We start from the raw sequence: 19,220 nt of genomic DNA, 5'->3' as shown, positions 1-19,220 counted from the left end.
TCACCTTCACTGAACAACTAGCTGATAAACCAGGAATTTCAGCAATCCTGCAGCAATCTGGAGTGGGTTTGTTTTGGAAAGCATATTGCACTTTAATGTTATAAATGAATTGGCTATTTATAGAGAATTTAGCATGAAGAGACTGACACATTGCTTGGTATGGGGTAGCAGAGGGGAATGACTGCTTCTTTAGTGGTCCATCTATACTTGGACCATCCTCATAGGACATGTATAGGTGTACACCACCATCAAACTTGGAATACAATATAGAGAAAGAAGCAAATGTGTAACTAAAATGTAACCTTTATTCCACTCGTTAAAATTATATTTTTATAAAATCATTTTCATACATCAATTAAATGTATATTGGGTCATTATATTACCCACTAATTCCAATAGGTAGATGATGTAGAAAATTAATATATAGGGATTTCGACCATTGTCCCCCATGAATTATTGGTCAGTTTTATCCCCTAAATAAATTGAATAATATTGTGATAGGAGAAGCATATGTCATAAATTGTATAATATTAATTAACTCATAAACAAGTGTGTTCACTCTTCTAGCATACAAGAGATACCTTTCATTGTGTGTTCACACCACCTATATGTCACCGAGGCAATGTTATATGTATACTGCTTCCCATTCAAATAAAGGTCATCCCATAAATGAGCAACTCGCCCCAGCTGTATTAGGCACTTGATTCATTCTCAAGCCAACACTGCTACTATGTATCACTCCACATTTAAGATTGTATCATCTCACTCAAAAGTGGCACACATCAGTTATTATAGATACACAGATCAGATCTCTGACCAATTCTACTAATGTGTGTGGCGATGGAAGAGTTATATATAGGCCCTTAGAAAAAGCCACCATACCGGTGAAACGCGCGTCAGGGATATATTTCTAACTAGATGGCAGCCCGATTCTAAAGAATCGGGAGTCTAGAATCCATATATACTTTATTTATTCAAATGTAAAAATAATACAATTAATAAATAATAGTAAGAAAGAACAAAAAATGGCTGCACTCACCAGCTCTTGACAATTCTTGTTATTTAAAGGTACAGTTACACAGGATCCATGAACATGCTTATGAGGGGAGGGATGAAAGACATCAGACGACAACTTTGCGTGTTGTGGCAAATGCCACAACAACGGTTCTTTGCTTAAGAACAATGTCAGGTAGTAGGAAAATACCCAGTTAATAATAGGCAATAGTTCTTTGCAGGAATGCAGATATTAATAAATAGGCAGTTTATATTGCAGAGAAATTGCTGGGCAATAATGGACAATGTCCTTATGTGGCAAATAATAGAGCAATATACCCAATGTGGCAAAGAAGAGGTTAATAAACGGCAGTCTCTCAGTATAACAGTCAGTGAATAATAGGCAGTATATGGAGAAAACACCAAACAAAAGTTCAAAATTGGTGTGAAAATGTCACTGAACCACTTCACAACTAAATATATATAGTTTTGGTAAATGGTATTATCATTTTTTTGACGAAATTCGGCAGGAGCTTGAAGAGCAACGTCACTGGGCCCGCCTCCACGCAGTAGAAACTTGCTGTGAGGTAAAAATTCAAAAATCACACCAAAATGGCGGGCGGAGTGTGTCACAGTACGGCACGTTTCTGATTGGTCGCTCGCAGCAGGCGGCAACCAATCAGACACTGGACACTGTTGACGTCACTTATCTCCGGACATTATCTCCGGACATTATCTCCGGACATTAGCTCCGGACATTAGCTCCGGACAGGAAGTTGGCACAAATTGCAGGAAGTAGTATTCTAGGCAATTATATATTAGATAGGTGGCATTTGCGATAGGTAGATTGCAATGCCACTCAATAGCTCATAGCTACTATTCAGCTCTCGGGGTTCTCGTGCAGTGTTGTGACACGTGACGCGGGCACCCAATCAGCGCTGACGTCACTGAGCCCGCCTTTGGACAGATAATAATAATAACTTATATAGCACCACCATATTCCGCAGCGCTTTACAATTCAACAGTTCAGCTCAAAAGAGCTTACAATCCACAATGAGGTGGGGGGAAGACCCAAGTACAGGTGGCTATTTACAATGATGGTCCAACCATCTTGAGCGAGTGGTGAAATTGAATGTGAAGAGGAAGTCCGAGATCAGTTGCAGCCCGGACTGCCTACTCATGATCGATTTGTCCAAAGGCGGGAACAGTGACACCAGCTCTGACTGGGCGCCGGCATCACGTGTCACAACACCACACGAGAGCCCCAGGAGAGCGAGTGCTGACACAGCGGGAATGGCGCTGGCACCGGAGGGGAGGGTAGGCTTTATTATTTTATCTGGGCTGAGCGAGGGTATGAGAAAGAGTTGTCCAAGTAGCGGACATTGTTTGTAATTTTGTAATATTGAAGCTACAGAGTAATCTCGAATTAGTGCTGGACAATCCTCTGTCAATGCTGATGAATAGGCAACGCTCAAAATAATGTGTATTACCTCTGTAAAATTCTCCTGTTTTCTCAAGCTCCTCCAGCTTCTTTACCAATCCATCTAAAATAGAAATATTAGGCTTTTTAATATCTCTTACGGATATAACCTCTATCATAAATGGTAATCCTACAAACAATGTGTCACGCTTGTATTAAAAATATATTTTAATTAATTTTGCTTATTACAAAAGATAATGTAAAATAACATAATATCAGGGAAATGTAAAACATGAAAGCAGACATACATGTAAATATATATGGGGTATAGAATACAGCATTTATAAACAGAAAGATCAATGTCAATGACTATGGGTGTACATAGCCATAGCCAGCACATTTTTACATCTCAATCCTGAATGCATATGCACGCAAATAACAAAGACACAACCACAAATCTGATAAAGTATAATATAAATGTCCGGGGCTTGGACATTCACAGCCTATTTCTTTTCTCTCATATCCATTTTTTAGAAAAACTGTTGGCACAGCACATGAGAACAACCCTTTACATGTCACCATCTGGCCGGGACACAGTATTTCATCATTTACCACCGATTGGCTGCTTTCTGTGTACACTATGCATAGGCAGAAAGCAGCCAATAAGTGGTGTTTGAGGGGTTATACAGAGCTTATGAATATGGAGGACTACATGGCAGCAGGGTTACACGTCTTTTTGAGTGATAATCTCCTGCTGGTAAAATGGTTAATAAAACTACGTCCTGTAGCCTAGTAACAGACACATGAGCAAGCTCATATCTTTGGTGTGCTTGAAAAATATGTGTCGAGTCCCCATGCCTGCATGTCTCGTGGCTGTTCAACAGCTTTAACACATGCAGAGACAGCCTAACAAACAAGCAATCCCTGCATGTGTTGTGGTTGTCAAACACCGTGAGACATTTTTCTAGCACGCCAAAGACACTCGTTTAGCACCTGAGCATGCTCAGATAACGCCTTATCCCAGCACGCTCAATCATCACTATTGAAGATCCTTTTTAAGGTGTGGGCCCATACACAGCTCTTGTACTGTGGTCCTTTGCTTTTGTTGCTGTTCCTGGCCTGTGTGTGCAATATGCATATTCAGAATTGCTAGTGTCACGCATCTGTTATACACTACAGCCCATATTAATCTAAAACCCACAGGATAGGACCTATATGTGGGCGGTCTTGTGGATGGTTGCCACCTTTGTGTAGGAGCGCCGTGGGAATGGTGGGATCAATGTGAAATGCTATTTAGTGCAGTGATGCGCTCCTAGTAAAATGCTGTACATGAGACGCATCGCAGGGTTTATACTCTAGGCGATACATATATTGGGTTGGGGCTACACAGCCACTTTAGCCATGACTGACACTTTCCGCAATCAGATCACTTTATGTAAGTGAATGTGGTAGCAAAACAAAAAACTACCAGTCACCTAAAAATGCCAAGTTTTATTTTCCATGGGGTTTTTAAAGTCTTTTTTCTTTTCCAGAACATTTATGCAGATTGTGATGAACCATCAGAGAGGTGGGATCCCACACCTGACACCTCCACAGATCAGCTGCTTTCAGCTCCGGCTGTCTAGTGATCTGGAGCACCACAGCTCGTTATCAGATCCTATTCACGTGACTGAGAAGAGTTACAATAACCCAGAGCACCCACTGCTTGGCTCCATTTACTGTATACATCTAGGAGAATGGCTTCCCAAACTCCAGACCTCACAGCCCCCAACAGATCATCATTTTAGGGTTTCCTTAGTATTACACAGGTGACGGAATTACTAGGAAGGTATCAGAAATTTCCACAGGTTTTCTCACCTGTGCAATACTAAGGAAATCCTGAAAACATGATGTGTTGGCGGCCCTGAGGACTGGGATATTGGAAAGTGATCTAGACCAAGCAGTAGCTAAAAAGGCTGATCAGTGCAAGTCCCACATGTTCGACCCCCAGCAATCTGATACTGATCACCTATTCCAATATAGTCATCCATTTTCCTGGGTGTATGATCAGTGCTGCGGTCCCAAATGTGGCCAGCAGTGAGAATGGTCTGCACAGCGTATGGGTAGAACTGGTGATTTATGACCACCATATAGTCACTGTACAGCAGAATTATTGGTTGTATTGCGGTAGCACACATTTCTGCTTGACTGTATGATCAGGTACTACTGTGCTCCATTTTCATGAACCTTCTCGTGTTGATGGTGTGGTTACATGTTTAAGGGCGCACTCAAGGACATGCAAAAGTTAGGCCTCATTAAAACGTCCTTTTTTCACGTACATTGTTTTAGGAATAATTTTCAAGAATGGAACACGTACCAATAATAGTCTATGGGGCTGTTCACATGAGGCACGGATCACAAGTCTCTGGGTCCGTGAAAATCACTATAAGCAGACGGGTGCCAAATGCGTACTGTCTGGTTTTAGCAGTATAATGGGAGCTTTCAATTGTTTATTTTTTTTTTGCACATGAGAAAAATCATTGATGGTAAAAACGGATAGAGCAAACCACACAGTGAGGAAAACCTGATCCCACACACTAATGGAAATCCGTCTATTTCTTCATGAATAAGAAAAACAAAATGAGTCTGAATGAGGCAAAACCCTAATTTTCATGAACCTGGCATTGCACCCGGCTATATTTTCCTCTTTGGAGCGGTAGGGGTGATAATATAGGTGGGCCGGTGGGTGGGCTGTGTGTCAGGAAGGCTGTCACAGTTTGGCCAATGTACCTAGGCAAACCAGGTCAACTCTACGGGGGCTCAAACCAGGTAAATTGCAAAGGTCCCAAACTTTTCCCCGTTACAAACATTTACATGTAATTGTATACCTATCATGATATACTGTATTTAGAAACCAATAGGACATCACACTTGTAAGGACGTGAAATTCATCTGCTAACGTCTTTAGGTAATCAATAGAAGAATGGACAAGGGCTGCAACACGTCTAAAAGCAGGTGAATTCCGGGATCTAGGACAGGCAGCTCCTGGCATGTTCTATGATAAGGTACATATGGGAAGAGACCATTACCATTGCACAGGATGGCACGGCTTAAGCCAAGAGCATCTGCAGTGCCCGAACTCATATTCTCTACCAGACGATGCTTCACTTTTTTCAGTACTGAAAAAAACACAAATAAATATTAGTGTGCAATCACTAAGGTCAAGTTCATGCTTCACTTTGAAAACTCATACATCATTTAGGACCTGGATATTTTAGTCATTTATTCAAAAAGCACCGTAGTGAAAAGCAAATATGGCGCTAGGAAATTCAGTTTTGCCTCTTTTTCTTTCAGCTATTTCACTCAATGTTTGTTCATAGATAAGAACGTGGCTCAAACAATAGTGCTATATGCGCTTTAACCCCTTACTGACATCTGCCGTATATGTACAGCACAAGTCAGTAGCGGGTGTACGGAGCAGGCTTTCTGGGTGAGCACGCCACACACAGGGCAGGTAATGGCTGATACAGCCAGGACCTGCCTCCAACAACCACGGGTGGTGCATAGTGCCTCTGCCGATTCCTAATCTGTTAAAAGCCCTTGTCAAACTGACAGTGGCATTGACAGCGCACCAGCAAGGTGGCACATCATCCCATGTGTCCATCAGCGGGCTCATGAAGTGATCGTGCATCGTCTATGGGTGGCTAAGATAGCCGGGGGTCTGTTGGAGACACAGGAGCAATAGAATTTTTGGGGGGTCTGTTGAAGACTTGACATTTGTGCCTGTCATTACGGAGCTCTCTTGAATCCAAGCATGTGTCAGAGCTTCAAAGTAGACCATGATTTTTACTATATGCAACAATGCTGTGGCATTTCTGTATAGAGCAAAAGTGATCAGACAATTGCAGGTAATGTCCACTAAGGGACTAACAAGTACAATAAAAAGTAAAAAAAAAAGCTTTAAAAAATCTGAAATAAAAAGTACATAAAAATTTCAAATCAACCTCCTTTTCCCCCATAAGAAAAAAAAAGTATTGCTGCATTCCTAAAAAAGTCAGATCAAAATATAAAACTAATTAACCCGATCAGAAAACACAGTAAAATGTAAAAAATTATTGAACGCCAAAATTACGTTTTTTGGTCACTGCAATACCTCACAAAATGCTGTAACAAGCTATCAAAATATCAAATCTATCTTGAAACGGTAAAAATAAAAATGTCTTGCCCCACAAAAAAAAAAAAGCAGTCACACAGCTCCATTGACTGAAAAATGAAAATGCTGAGGGTCTCGGAGAATGGCAACACAATGCAAAATTTTTTTTCGAACTTGTGGACAGCAACATAAAAAAGAGTTGAGACTATGGGAAGAAGGGGAGGAAAGAAACGTAAATGTAAAAACAGAAATTGGCCACGATGGGAAAAGGTTACAAAAAAAAAAAACCGGCTTACCAATATCAAGTGATTTTCCCTGCTTTGGATCAGCTTGCAACTTGTTGTAGTGAATAGTCACCTCGCCCTAAACAAGAGCACAATAGACCTTAGGTTATCCTAAAGATTCAATAATGATTCCACTAAAATTCACATTGAACATAGATTGCATTCTAAGAGAGAATGCAAATCATGACATCATTGGCAGAACAAAGGATTGTCCTAAACTAGGGACTATGAAAATGGACTTATCGTTGGGCGACATGTAAAAAGGAACTATATGTTCAACACTGCACAAATCTATAGTACAAGAGATTATAAGGAACTTTGCAATTTATCTTAAATCGGAGAAATCAGCTTCCCTTCCCGCTTATCAGACACGTCTTCCCTCCCTCTGAACATGTCATCCACTGTGAAAAAGCGGCTCAAGTCCATCTTGGTCAGAGGAGACAGACTGCAGGTGTCGTGAGACACAGTCTATTATCCTTTATGGAAAAAAGAGGCAGGAGGAGGAAGAGAAGTGAACAGAGGCAGAGCTCGGCAACAAGTGTTTCACGTGACATCAGAGCTTGATCAGGACCGCTCAGCTCTGCTGTATAATGTCCTCCATGTTGCTGCAGCTTGTGACTGTGTGAGCTATGTGAATGGCGAGCAGGCATTCCTCTCTGTGCTGTCTCTAGGAGAAATCACTGCAGCTTGTCTCTTACCCCAGCTCCCGGTGGATTGCAAGCTACAGACAGAGAGAGCATGGAGAAAAGTGGCGAGAATGAGGACATAAATTGTGTTATTCCTCATGTATTCACACAATGCACGACTGTTGATAGCCAACAGATGATAGTGTCGAGAATGGTCATCCGATAGCTGAACAAGAGATAGCAAACGGGGAGAACCCCATTGTGTAATCCTAGCTAACAGGTCATAAAACCTAACTTATTGGTGATCAATAAATGAATCAGGGTATTAATGGTAGCGTTCTTTAAAAGAATCTGTCCCTAATCTGCCAATGCTGCATAAATCCTATAAGCTGCTGCTTCTGATTATCAAATGATGGCAGCCGGGAGCCAATATTAATAGGCAGTACGTACTTATGGTACATCAATTTTGCCACATTATTGCCAATATGTGATTGTTATGTCTGTCATCGGAGCCCCTGATGTGCCTATACAGTAGAAACCCCCACCAATTGACCCCATTTTGGAAACTAGACCCCCCAAGGAACTTATCTAGATGTGTGGTGAGCACTTTGAACCCCCAAGTGCTTCATAGAAGTTTATAACGCAGAGCCGTCAAAATAAAAAAATCATTTTTTCTTTTCCTCAAAATTGATTTTTTTAGTCCGCAATTGTTTATTTTCACAAGGGTAACAGGAGAAATTGGACCCCAAAAGTTGTTGTCTAGTTTGACCTGAGTACGCTGGTACCCCATACAGTCATGGCCAAAAGTATTGACACCCCTGCAATTCTGGCAGTTTGGAGAAGGCACCCTTCAAATATCAGGGACCTGGAGCAGTTTGCCAAAGAAGAATGGTCTAAAATTCCAGCAGAGCATTGTAAGAAACTCATTGACGGTTACAGGAAGCGGTTGGCCGCAGTTATTTTGGCTAAAGGTTGTACAACCAAGTATTAGGCTGAGGGTGCCAATACTTTTGTCTGGCCCATTTTAGGAGTTTTGTGTGAAATGATCAATGTTTTGCTTCATTCTCTTTTGTGTTTTTTGATTTAAGACAAATTAAATTGTGTTGTTGGTAGTTATCGCTTGGCATAACATAGATTGATTTGCGATATTATAGGTGTTACAAATTAAATGAAGATAATAATACCAAATAATTTGTGTTTGCAATCATTTTCAGGAAGAAAATGAGTATTATCTGACAGAATTGCAGTGGTGTCAATACTTTTGGCCATGACTGTATGTGGGGGTAAACCACTATTTGGGCACACGTCGGGGCTCGGAAGGGAAGTAGTGACGTTTTGAAATGCAGACTTTGATGGAATGGTCCGCGGGCATCACGTTGCGTTTGCAGAGCCCCTGATGTGCCTAAACAGTAGAAACCCCCCCCCCCACAAGTGACACCATTTTGGAAAATAAACCCTCCAAGGAACTTATCTAGATGTGTGGTGAGCACTTTCTACTCCCAAGTGCTTCACAGAATTTTATAATGTAGAGCCGTGAAAATAAAAAATCACTTTTTTCCCCACAAAAATAAATTTTTAGCCCCCAATTTTTTATTTTCCCAAGGGTAACAGGAAAAATTAGACCCCCAAAGTTGTTGTACAATTTTTCCTGAGTACGCTTATGCCACATATGTTTGGGTAAACCACTGTTTGGGCACACATCGGGGCTCGGAAGGGAGGGAACACCTTTTGACTTTTTGAACGCAAGATTGGCTGGAATCAATAGTGGCGCCATGTCGCGTTTGGGACCCCCTGATGTGCCTAAACAGTGGAAACCCCTCAATTCTAACTCCAACACTAACCCAAACACACCCCTAACCATAGCCCTAATCACAACCCTAACCCCCAACACACCCCTAACCCTAATCCCAGCCCTAACCACAAGCCTAACCCTAACCCCAACACACCCCTAATCCTAATCTTAACCCTAATGCCAACCCCAACTCTAATCCCAACCCTAAGGCTATGTGCCCAAGCGGATTTGTGTTCGGATTTTTACGCACCGTTTTTGAAAAATCCGCAGGTAAAACACACTGCATTTTACCTGCGGATTTCCTGCGGTTTTACACCTGTGGATTCCTATTGAGGAGCAGGTGTAAAACGCTGCTGAATCCGCAAAAGAATTGACATGCTGCGGAAAATACAACTCAGTGTTTCCGCGTGGTATTTTCTGCACCATAGGCACAGCGGATTTGGCTTTCCATATGTTTACATGGTACTGTACAATGCATGGAAAACTGCATCTGCTGCGGATCCGCAGTCAAATCCGCACCGTGTGCACATACCCTAATTCCAACCCTAACCGTAATTCTAACCCTAACCCTAATTGCAACAATAACCATAGTTCTAACCCTAACCCTAGTTCTAACCCTAACCCTAGTGGAAAAATAAAAATAAAAATATTTTCTTTATTTTATTATTTTCCCTACCTGTAAGGGTGATAAGAAGGGGGGGTTATTTAATATTTTTTTTATTTTGATCACTGTGATAAGTTCTATCACAGTGATCAAAATGTACCGGCATTGAATGAATGAATCTGCTGGCCAGCAGATTCGGCGGGCGCACTAAGCATGCGCCCGCCATTTTGGAAGATGGCGGCGCCCATCGCTGAAGACTGCCGACACCGGGAGGGACACCAGGACTCAGGAGGCACAGAAGGGTTGAGATCGGAGAGCAGGTGCGACGGAGGACAGGCGGGGGGACGGAGGACAAGACGGGGGCGGAGGACAGGACGGAGGGGAGAGGAGGGCTAACGGCAGCGGCAGATCGCCACTGTCAGTCGGTGGTGGATCGGGGTCTCCAGCCATGGCTGATGATATTGCAGCATCGGCCATGGCTGGATTGTAATATTTCAGTAGTTTGACTGGTGAAATATTACAAATTGCTCTGATTGGCTGTTTCACTTTCAACAGCCAATCAGAGCGATCGTAGCCACGTGGGGGCAAAGCCACCCCCCTGGGCTGAAGTACCACTCTCCCTGTTCCTGTAGGTCGGGTGAAATTGGAGTTAACCCTTTCATCCGATCTGCAGGAACGCGATCAATCTGTGACACAGCATATGCGTCACAGGTCGGATTGGCACTGACTTTCATGACGCATATGCTGTGTCACCAGTCGGGAAGGGGTTAATAACGGCGATCGCAACCCCGAGTCGGTAGAAAATGACTCGAATCATGTTTTCTAAGGTCTTGAGTACCTCTGGCAGCCGAGACTCCGGAGAAAATCAGACTTTAGGGGTGATATAATTAACGGTGCTGTGGTTTAAGTACACTTAACTACTGCCGTTAAAGGGCGTATCGGCGGTCGTTAAGGGGTTAAGAGTAAAACAAAAAAACAAGTTCTTTGCATGCAATCATTTCGATCACACAATCCTTATTAAGCCTCTGAACTTTTCATTCCCTCTGAAAAAAAAAATAACTCCAGACTGGACTGCCAGCAGTCAGGTTACACGGTGTGCTATAATTTATGAGAAAAGGGAGGAGAAAGAGGAGCAGAGTGAAAAACAGATTGTGCCGATAATAGCTAGTTTTAGGCTAAGTTCACATTAGCATTTCTGTGCGCAGCGTTTCATCTGCATGTTCAAACACATGCAAAAGCATGCTTACGCCTGCACATCATCTTGCGCATGACGCAAAAAAATCCGATGCGTGTGCATGCGTTTAAATGCGTTTGCGTTTCTTATGCACATGGTGGAGGCGGTGACATCATTTTCTGGACATGCGCAGTCTAAAGTACGCATGCGTATCAAACGCATTCATAAGCAAGTCATTGCGTACCAATGCGTTCCAATAGACAATACGTTTTTTGACGCAATCATCCGCAATTATCCGCATGCGGATAATCATGCAATATTTTTTGCCTCAAAAAATGCAACATGTTGTGTTTGCCGGACCCTTAACCCCTATCTGACCTCGGACGGGATAGTACGTCTGAGGTCAGATCCCCTGCTTTGATGCAGGGCTCCGCGGTGAGCCCGCATCAAAGCCGGGACATGTCAGCGGTTTTGAACAGCTGACATGTGCCCGTAATAGGCGCGGGCAGAATTGCGATCTGCCCGCACCTATTAACTAGTTAAATGCCGCTGTCAAACGCAGACAGCGGCATTTAACTACCGCTTCCGGCCGGGCGGCCGGAAATGACGTCATCGCTGACCCCGTCACATGATCGGGGGTCGGCGATGCGTCTCCATTGTAACCATAGAGGTCCTCGAGACCTCTATGGTTACAGAGCGCCGGTGGCTGTGAGCGTCACCCTGTGGTCGGCGCTCACAGCACACCTCCATTTCTGCTACATAGCAGCGATCAGCAGATCGCTGCTATGTAGCAGAGGCGATCGTGCTGTGCCTGCTTCTAGCCTCCCATAGAGGCTATTGAAGCATGGCAAAAGTAAAAAAAAAAAGTTGAAAAAAAATGTTAAAAAAATAAAAAAAACTATAAAAGTTTAAATCACCCCCCTTTCACCCCAATCAAAATAAATCAATAAAAAAAATATAAAATCTACGCATATTTGGTATCGCCGCGCTCAGAATCGCCCGATCTATCAACTAAAAAAAAGCATTAACCTGATTGCTAAACAGCGTAGCGGGAAAAAAATTCAAAACGCCAGAATTACGTTTTTTTGGTCGCCGCGACATTGCATTAAAATGCAATAACGGGCGATCAAAAGAAAGTATCTGCACCGAAATGCTATCATTAAAAACGTCATCTCGGTACGCAAAAAATAAGCCCTCAACCGACCCCAGGACACGAAAAATGGAGACGCTACGGGTATCGGAAAATGGCGCAATTTTTTTTTTTTTAGCAAAGTTTGGAATTTTTTTTCACCACTTAGATAAAAAATAACCTAGTCATGTTAGGTGTCTATGAACTCGTACTGACCTGGAGAATCATAATGTCAGGTCAGTTTTAGCATTTAGTGAACCTAGCAAAAAAGCCAAACAAAAAACAAGTGTGGGATTGCACTTTTTTTGCAATTTCACCGCACTTGGAATTTTTTTCCCGTTTTCTAGTACACGACATGCTAAAACCAATGATGTCGTTCAAAAGTACAACTCGTCCCGCAAAAAATAAGCCCCCACATGGCCAAATTGACGGAAAAATAAAAAAGTTATGGCTCTGGGAAGGAGGGGAGTGAAAAACGAACACGGAAAAACGAAAAATCCCAAGGTCATGAAGGGGTCAAAACGACGCATGCATCCGCAAGCGAACGCAATAACATGTCCATGCGTACACAATGTTAAAGATATGTACAGTACAGACCAAAAGTTTGGACACCTTCTCATTTAAAGATTTTTCTGTATTTTCATGACTGTGAAAATTGTACATTCACACTGAAGGCATCAAAACTATGAATTAAGACATGTGGAATTATATACTTAACAAAAAAGTGTGAAACAACTGAAATGATGTCTTATATTCTAGGTTCTTCAAAGTAGCCACCTTTTGCTTTGATGACTGCTTTACACTCTTGGCACTCTCTTGATGAGCTTCAAGAGGTAGCCACCGGGAATGGTCTTCCAACAATCTTGAAGGAGTTCACAGAGATGCTTAGCACTTGTTGGCCCTTTTGCCTTTGTTCTGCGGTCCAGCTCACCCCAAACCATCTCAATTGGGTTCATGTCTGGTGACTGTGGAGGCCAGGTCAACTGGCGTAGCACACCATCACTCTCCTTCTTGGTCAAATAGCCCTTACACAGCCTGGAGGTGTGTTTGGGGTCACTGTCCTTTTGAAAAATAAATGATGGTCCAACTAAATGCAAACCGGATGGAATAGCATGCCACTGCAAGATGCTGTGGTAGCCATGCTGGTTCAGTATGCCTTCAATTTTTAATAAATCCCCAACAGTGTCACCAGCAAAGCACCCCCACACCATCACACCTCCTCCTCCATGCTTCACGGTGGGAACCAGGCATGTAGAGTCCATCCCTTCAACTTTTCTGCGTCGCACAAAAACACGGTGTTAGGAACCAAAGATCTCAAATTTGGACTCATCAGACTAAAGCACAGATTTCCACTGGTCTAATGTCCATTCCTTGTGTTCTTTAGCCCAAACAAGTCTCTTCTACTTGTTGCCTGTCCTTAGCAGTGGTTTACTAGCAGCTATTTTACCATGAAGGCCTGCTGCACAAAGTCTCCTCTTAACAGTTGTTGTAGAGATGTGTTTGCTGCTAGAACTCTGTCTAGTCTCTAATCTGAGCTGCTGTTAACCTGCGATTTCTGACGCTGGTGACTCGGATAAATTTATCCTCAGAAGCAGAGGTGACTCTTGGTCTTTCTTTCCTGGGGTGGTCCTCATGTGAGCCAGTTTCTTTGTAGCGCTTGATGATTTTTGCCACTGCACTTGGGGACACTTTCAAAGTTTTCCCAATTTTTCGGACTGACTGACCTTCATTTCTTCAAGTAATGATGGCCACTCGTTTTTCTTTATTTAGCTGCTTTTTTCTTCCGATAATACAAATTTTATTATGTCCTATTCAGTAGGACTATCAGCTGTGTATCCACCAGACTTCTGCACAACACAACTGATGGTCCCAACCCCATTTATAAGGCAAGAAATCCCACTTATTAAACCTGACAGGGCACACTTGTGAAGTGAAAACCATTCCCTGTGACTACCTCTTGAAGCTCATCAAGAGAATGCCAAGAGTGTGCAAAGCAATCATCAAAGCAAAAGGTGGCTACTTTGAAGAACCTAGAGTATAAGGCATAATTTCAGTTGTTTCACACTTTTTTGTTAAGTATATAATTCCACATGTTAATTCATAGTTTTGATGCCTTCAGTGTGAATGTACAATTTCCATAGTCATGAAAATACAGAAAAATCTTTAAATGAGAAGGTGTGTCCAAACTTTTCGTCTGTACTGTACGTGTGACGCATGCGGATCGTATGCTGTGCACACAGATGCAAATGTGAACCCGGCCTAACCCAGTGAAGATTTACAGCTACACTGCTCAGTACTGCCTTATAATTTCTTGCACACCTCTGCTGTTCTGTCTGTGTGCTACCAAAAGAAAAAAAGCAGGTATTCCTTCTGTGTTTAATGTATAGGAGACAGAATAACAGCTAGTATCCATTCAATGGATCAGAGTCAACTGCAAATTAGAGCGAGAGCCAGCAGAGGGAAAAAACGGTGAAAAGTCATATAATGGTGAGGAATTGTGATATTCATCATGTACACACACCATAGCTCAGCTGGAAAAGCTACTTGAAAGTATAGTTGCTCTTTAGAAGGGTTATTAGCAGAATAGTAAGATAGCCCTATCTGTAAGATAAGGGCTGCGCGTCCAATCACTAGGGCCCCCAGCAAACCCAAAAATTGAGCTATGGAAACCAGGAACCGGGAAGTTGCCCATCTTGAATGGATCACGGGTACAAATGCTACACTGCTCCATCCAAGGTCTCTGGTTTCAGGGACACCATTCTCAGGATCAGCGGTCGGCCCCTCAGTGATCAGTAACTATTTTGAAAATAACCTGTTAAGTTCTCTACATTTGAGAGGTAACTATCAAAATAATTATTCTCACCTTAACAGTCTGGATCATTTTGGCCACCTCTACTTTTGTTTTGCCCTTAACTGATTTTCCATTCACACCAGTAATTTCATCTCCTGCGGCAATGGTTCCATCAAGAGAAGCGGGAGTGTTGTCAAATACCTGCAAAGGCAACATTAGAAGTTATATGCTTATATCAACTTAAATATATAAAAACGAAACGCTTTGGCAAAGAGTCTTGATTTAAAATCTAAAAAAAATCATGCAAGTAAAAACATCGTAAGACTTGCATAAACATTTACAGGGCAAAGCTGAATGTGAATCGTGACCAAAAATGTAATATAATTGTACTTTCTATGATGGTTGTGCTGTGGTGGAAGGGTCAGGTTTAGTGTTGAGCCTCCTCCCTAGTGTTCGGGTTCGGTGAACAGGGACATGTTCGACAAAATGTCCGTCGAACCCCATTGAAACCAATGGCAGGCAAACACAAACACATACAAAAGGTATCGTCTCACAGTGGCACTTTGGTCGCTACGACGGCACGATCCGTGACGCTCCAGCATCGCTCCAATATCGCTCCAGCGTCGTAGACTGCGGTCACACTTCGCAATGCACGACGCTGGAGCGATAACTTCACGACGTATTTGCGATGTAGAAGCTGTTGGTTACTATGCGCACATTGTATACAATATCGTGCACACCTTTGTTACACCATGCGATCATGCCGCCACAGCGGGACACTAGACGATGAAAAAGTTTCAAACGATCTGCTACGACGTACGATTCTCAGCGGGGTCCCTGATCGCAGGAGCGTGTCAGACACAGCGAGATCGTAAGGATATCGCTGGAACGTCACGAATCGTGCCGTCGTAGCGATCAAAATGCCACTGTGTGACGGTACCCAAACACATGGGGAAAACACATAGAAAACACCTTAAAAGGTGTCCAAAAGCTGACAAACTGCTCAGAAGACACAACAAACACATGGAAAAGTCACAACTACATATAGTCATGTGAAAAGAAAAGAGGTGGAGGAGTAAAAGGAGGAGGAGACACAGATATAGGCATGTCATGCCCTTCTAAAATCAAGAAAGGCTGGAGTAAAAATCTAAACTCACTCTACCAACACCCAGACGTCTTGACAAAAAAATAAAAAAAGAAATATCTTTAGGTAGAATGGCGGCGGGTCCATTCAGAACACTTTCCTTAGAAGACGTAGTGGTACCCCCGTTGGGAGTTGTGCCAAAAAATGAACCCAATACATTCAGACTAATCCACCATTTGTCATATCCAAGGGACAGGTCAGTAAACGACAACATCGACGTGGAACCAAGTACTGTACTATGTACTGTACCTCCTTTGACGAGGCAATCAGGCGGGTCAAGAAGTTGGTAAGGGGCACCCTAATGGCCAAAACAGACATTGAGGGGGTGTTGCGGTTACTACCTGTGCCTCCGAATAGTGTCTTCACATTGGGCTGCTTCTGTGAAGGAGCATACTACATAGATCGCTGTTTGCCCATGGGGTGCTCCATATCCTGCTCACTATTTGAGGCGTTTAGTTGCTTCCTCGAATGTGTCGTCATGGACGTTTGTAAGGCGGCACATATTATCCATTACCTCGACGACTTCTTATGTCTGGGTCCAAAAGATTCGCCACAGTGTGAAAACACGTGGTAGTCCACCTGTGAAAAGGAGAGAGCTGGAGGGAGAGTGGACACCTGAGAGCCGAGGGGTTAGATTGAGAAAGAAAGAAGGCTGTGTAGCTTGCTTCATGAGTGGGGTACTCTGCTGAGTAGCAGAAATTGCTACTAGGCCCAAAAGGATTTCCTGGGCTAGATGCCGTTACAAAATAGTAGTTAGGTAAACAGGCGGTGTAGCTTGCTTCATGGGTGAAGTACGCTACTGAGTAGCACCAAATTCTACTAGGCCCAAAATGATTTTCTGGGCTAGATGCCATTACAAAATAGTTAGGTAAACAGGCGGTGAAGCTTGCTTCATGGGTGAAGTACGCTGCTGAGTAGCACCAAATTCTACTTGGCCCAAAAGGATTTCCTGGGCTAGATGCCGTTACAAAATAGTAGTTAGGTAAACAGGCGGTGTAGCTTGCTTCATGGGTGAAGTACGCTGCTGAGTAGCACCAAATTCTACTTGGCCCAAAAGGATTTCCTGGGCTAGATGCCGTTACAAAATAGTAGTTAGGTAAACAGGCGGTGTAGCTTGCTTCATGGGTGAAGTACGCTGCTGAGTGTAGCACCAATGACTTCTGTAGAGATGCAAGTCGTCGAGCTGCAGGATGCGAACGGCGGAAGTGAGCACACAACGACCGTGCCCTCTGCAGAAGCCCATCTAGTCCGGGATAGTGGGATAAAAATTGCTGGACAACCAGGTTCAAAACGTGAGCCATACAAGGCACGTGTGTGACATTGCCCCGTCGAAGGGCCGCACCCAGGTTTGCAGCATTGTCGCACACAGCCTTCCCTGGCTGCAGGTTGAGTGGAGACAACCATTGATGGAACTCGGTCTCCAGAGCTGACCACAACTCCTCAGCTGTGTGACTCACATTTCCCAGACATTTCAATGTAAACACTGCCTGATGCCGTTGAGCCCTGGTGACAGCATAGTGAGGAGGTGTGCAGGATTCCTTCTGCGCAGTTACAACGCGGCTGGAATTACCAGACAGGCTTTGGATGCAGGTGGAGGACCGAGAGGAGGTTGAGGAGGCAGAAGCAGTGGAGGAACTTCTAGATAGAGGATCGACGAGCAACTCGTGGCGACGGTAAGACTTGGACAGCAGCACCTTCTCCTGATGTCGCCGTAGTTACCCAGTGCCCAGTCACCGACATGTAACGCCCCTGTCCAAGTCTACTCGTCCAAGTGTCTGTGGTGAAATGCACCCTGTCACATACAGAGTTTCTCAAGGAAGCGGTGATGTTGTGTGCGACATGCAGGCACAGCTTTCTTTGAGAAGTAGTGGCGACTGGGCATCTGGTACTGGGGCACTGCGATGGACATAAGGTCTCGAAAATCCTCTGTGTCCACCAGGCGGAAAGGCAACCTTTCTGTAGCCAACAGCCTGCAGATGGAGAAATTCAACCTCTTAGCTTTGTCATGTCTAGGAGGAAATGGTCTTTTACTTGTCCACATCTGAGGGACTGAGGGCTGGCTACCGTGCTTAGACGGAGTTGAGTAGGGTGTCCCCGGCAAACTGCTGGTCTGTGAGGAAGGTGCAGGCGGAGATGTTATATTACCTTGATCAAAATGTGGTGTCGAAGTCGGAGAGCGCTCAACACCAGCAGGTGTTTCCACTTGCAAATGTCCTGACGACCTGCCAATCACACTGGCTGTTGCGGGTAAAGAGGTGGAAGGTCTGCATCCAAAACCATGTGCGACTGCTGTCCCCACAGTCACAGAGGATGAAGAGGACGCGGATGCACTTGATGGGGCAGACGGTGGTTGACTCGGCCCACTAGGCCGCATTGTAGCACAGTGAGCTTCCCACTGCAACTTATGCCTCATATCCATGTGACGGTTCATGCATGAAGTACTCAAGCTAGTGATTTTTTTGGCCTCTACTGAGATTTTGTTGACAAATTTTACAGACAACATGAGTTGGGTCATCCTTTGCAATGTCCAAAAATGCCCAGGCTATGCAAGGCTTAGAGCCTGTGCGACCTGAAGAGCCACCATGACTTCTGGTCTGAGGCACAGTTGGGGTTGAGGATGTAGTTGTTGACTTGCTTCCAGTACTCCGTCTCTGTCCAGGAAGGCGCACTGTTACCTCGTTGTCCGACTCGTCTCTAGCATCCTCCTCCACTTCCTCTGCTGACCTCATGGACTGGCAGACTGGGGGTTGACAGTAAGTGGGGTCTACAACCTCGTCATCATCATCCTGTGTGTTCTCACACCCGTCGTCCTCAGAGCCAAACTGTTCCTGCCCCGACCGAAAAGTCAAGTTTTCGTTCCAATCAGATATCTCAAGTCTCATCATCATCTTCCTCATTGTCTCCACCAACAGGAGTTACAGTTTGGGAACGAGGGTCTACATTATGCTCAGAACCGTCTTCATCTGGGCCTGAATCTGACTCACAAAGATTCTGGGCATCAGTGCAGATCATTTCCTCATCTGGATTCACAGAAGCTCTGGAGCAGACCTCTGATTCCCAGGCTATAGTATGCGTAAACAGCTCTACAGACTCAACCATGTGTGTTACCCCATGCTCAGACAGGCACCTGG

General features: G+C 43.8%; 1 protein-coding gene across 1 annotated transcript in view; it reads right to left on the bottom strand.

Annotated features, from left to right (window-relative positions):
- The window catches only part of PICK1 (protein interacting with PRKCA 1), a 168,843-nt gene that overhangs the window by 58,804 nt on the left and 90,819 nt on the right, over positions 1-19,220 (bottom strand). The window contains exons 4-7 of the mRNA XM_069737099.1: positions 15,018-15,146; positions 6,842-6,908; positions 5,482-5,571; positions 2,484-2,537 (exon numbers count right to left, since the gene is read on the bottom strand). Of these exons, the coding sequence (XP_069593200.1) occupies positions 2,484-2,537; positions 5,482-5,571; positions 6,842-6,908; positions 15,018-15,146 (340 nt within the window). The remainder of the gene's footprint in view (positions 1-2,483; positions 2,538-5,481; positions 5,572-6,841; positions 6,909-15,017; positions 15,147-19,220) is intronic.

This window comes from Ranitomeya imitator, chromosome 8 (assembly GCF_032444005.1).
Source record: "Ranitomeya imitator isolate aRanImi1 chromosome 8, aRanImi1.pri, whole genome shotgun sequence".
Lineage (NCBI taxonomy): Eukaryota > Metazoa > Chordata > Amphibia > Anura > Dendrobatidae > Ranitomeya > Ranitomeya imitator.
The sequence above is the reverse complement of the archived record's forward strand: the minus strand, read 5'-3'. Positions and strand labels throughout refer to the sequence as shown.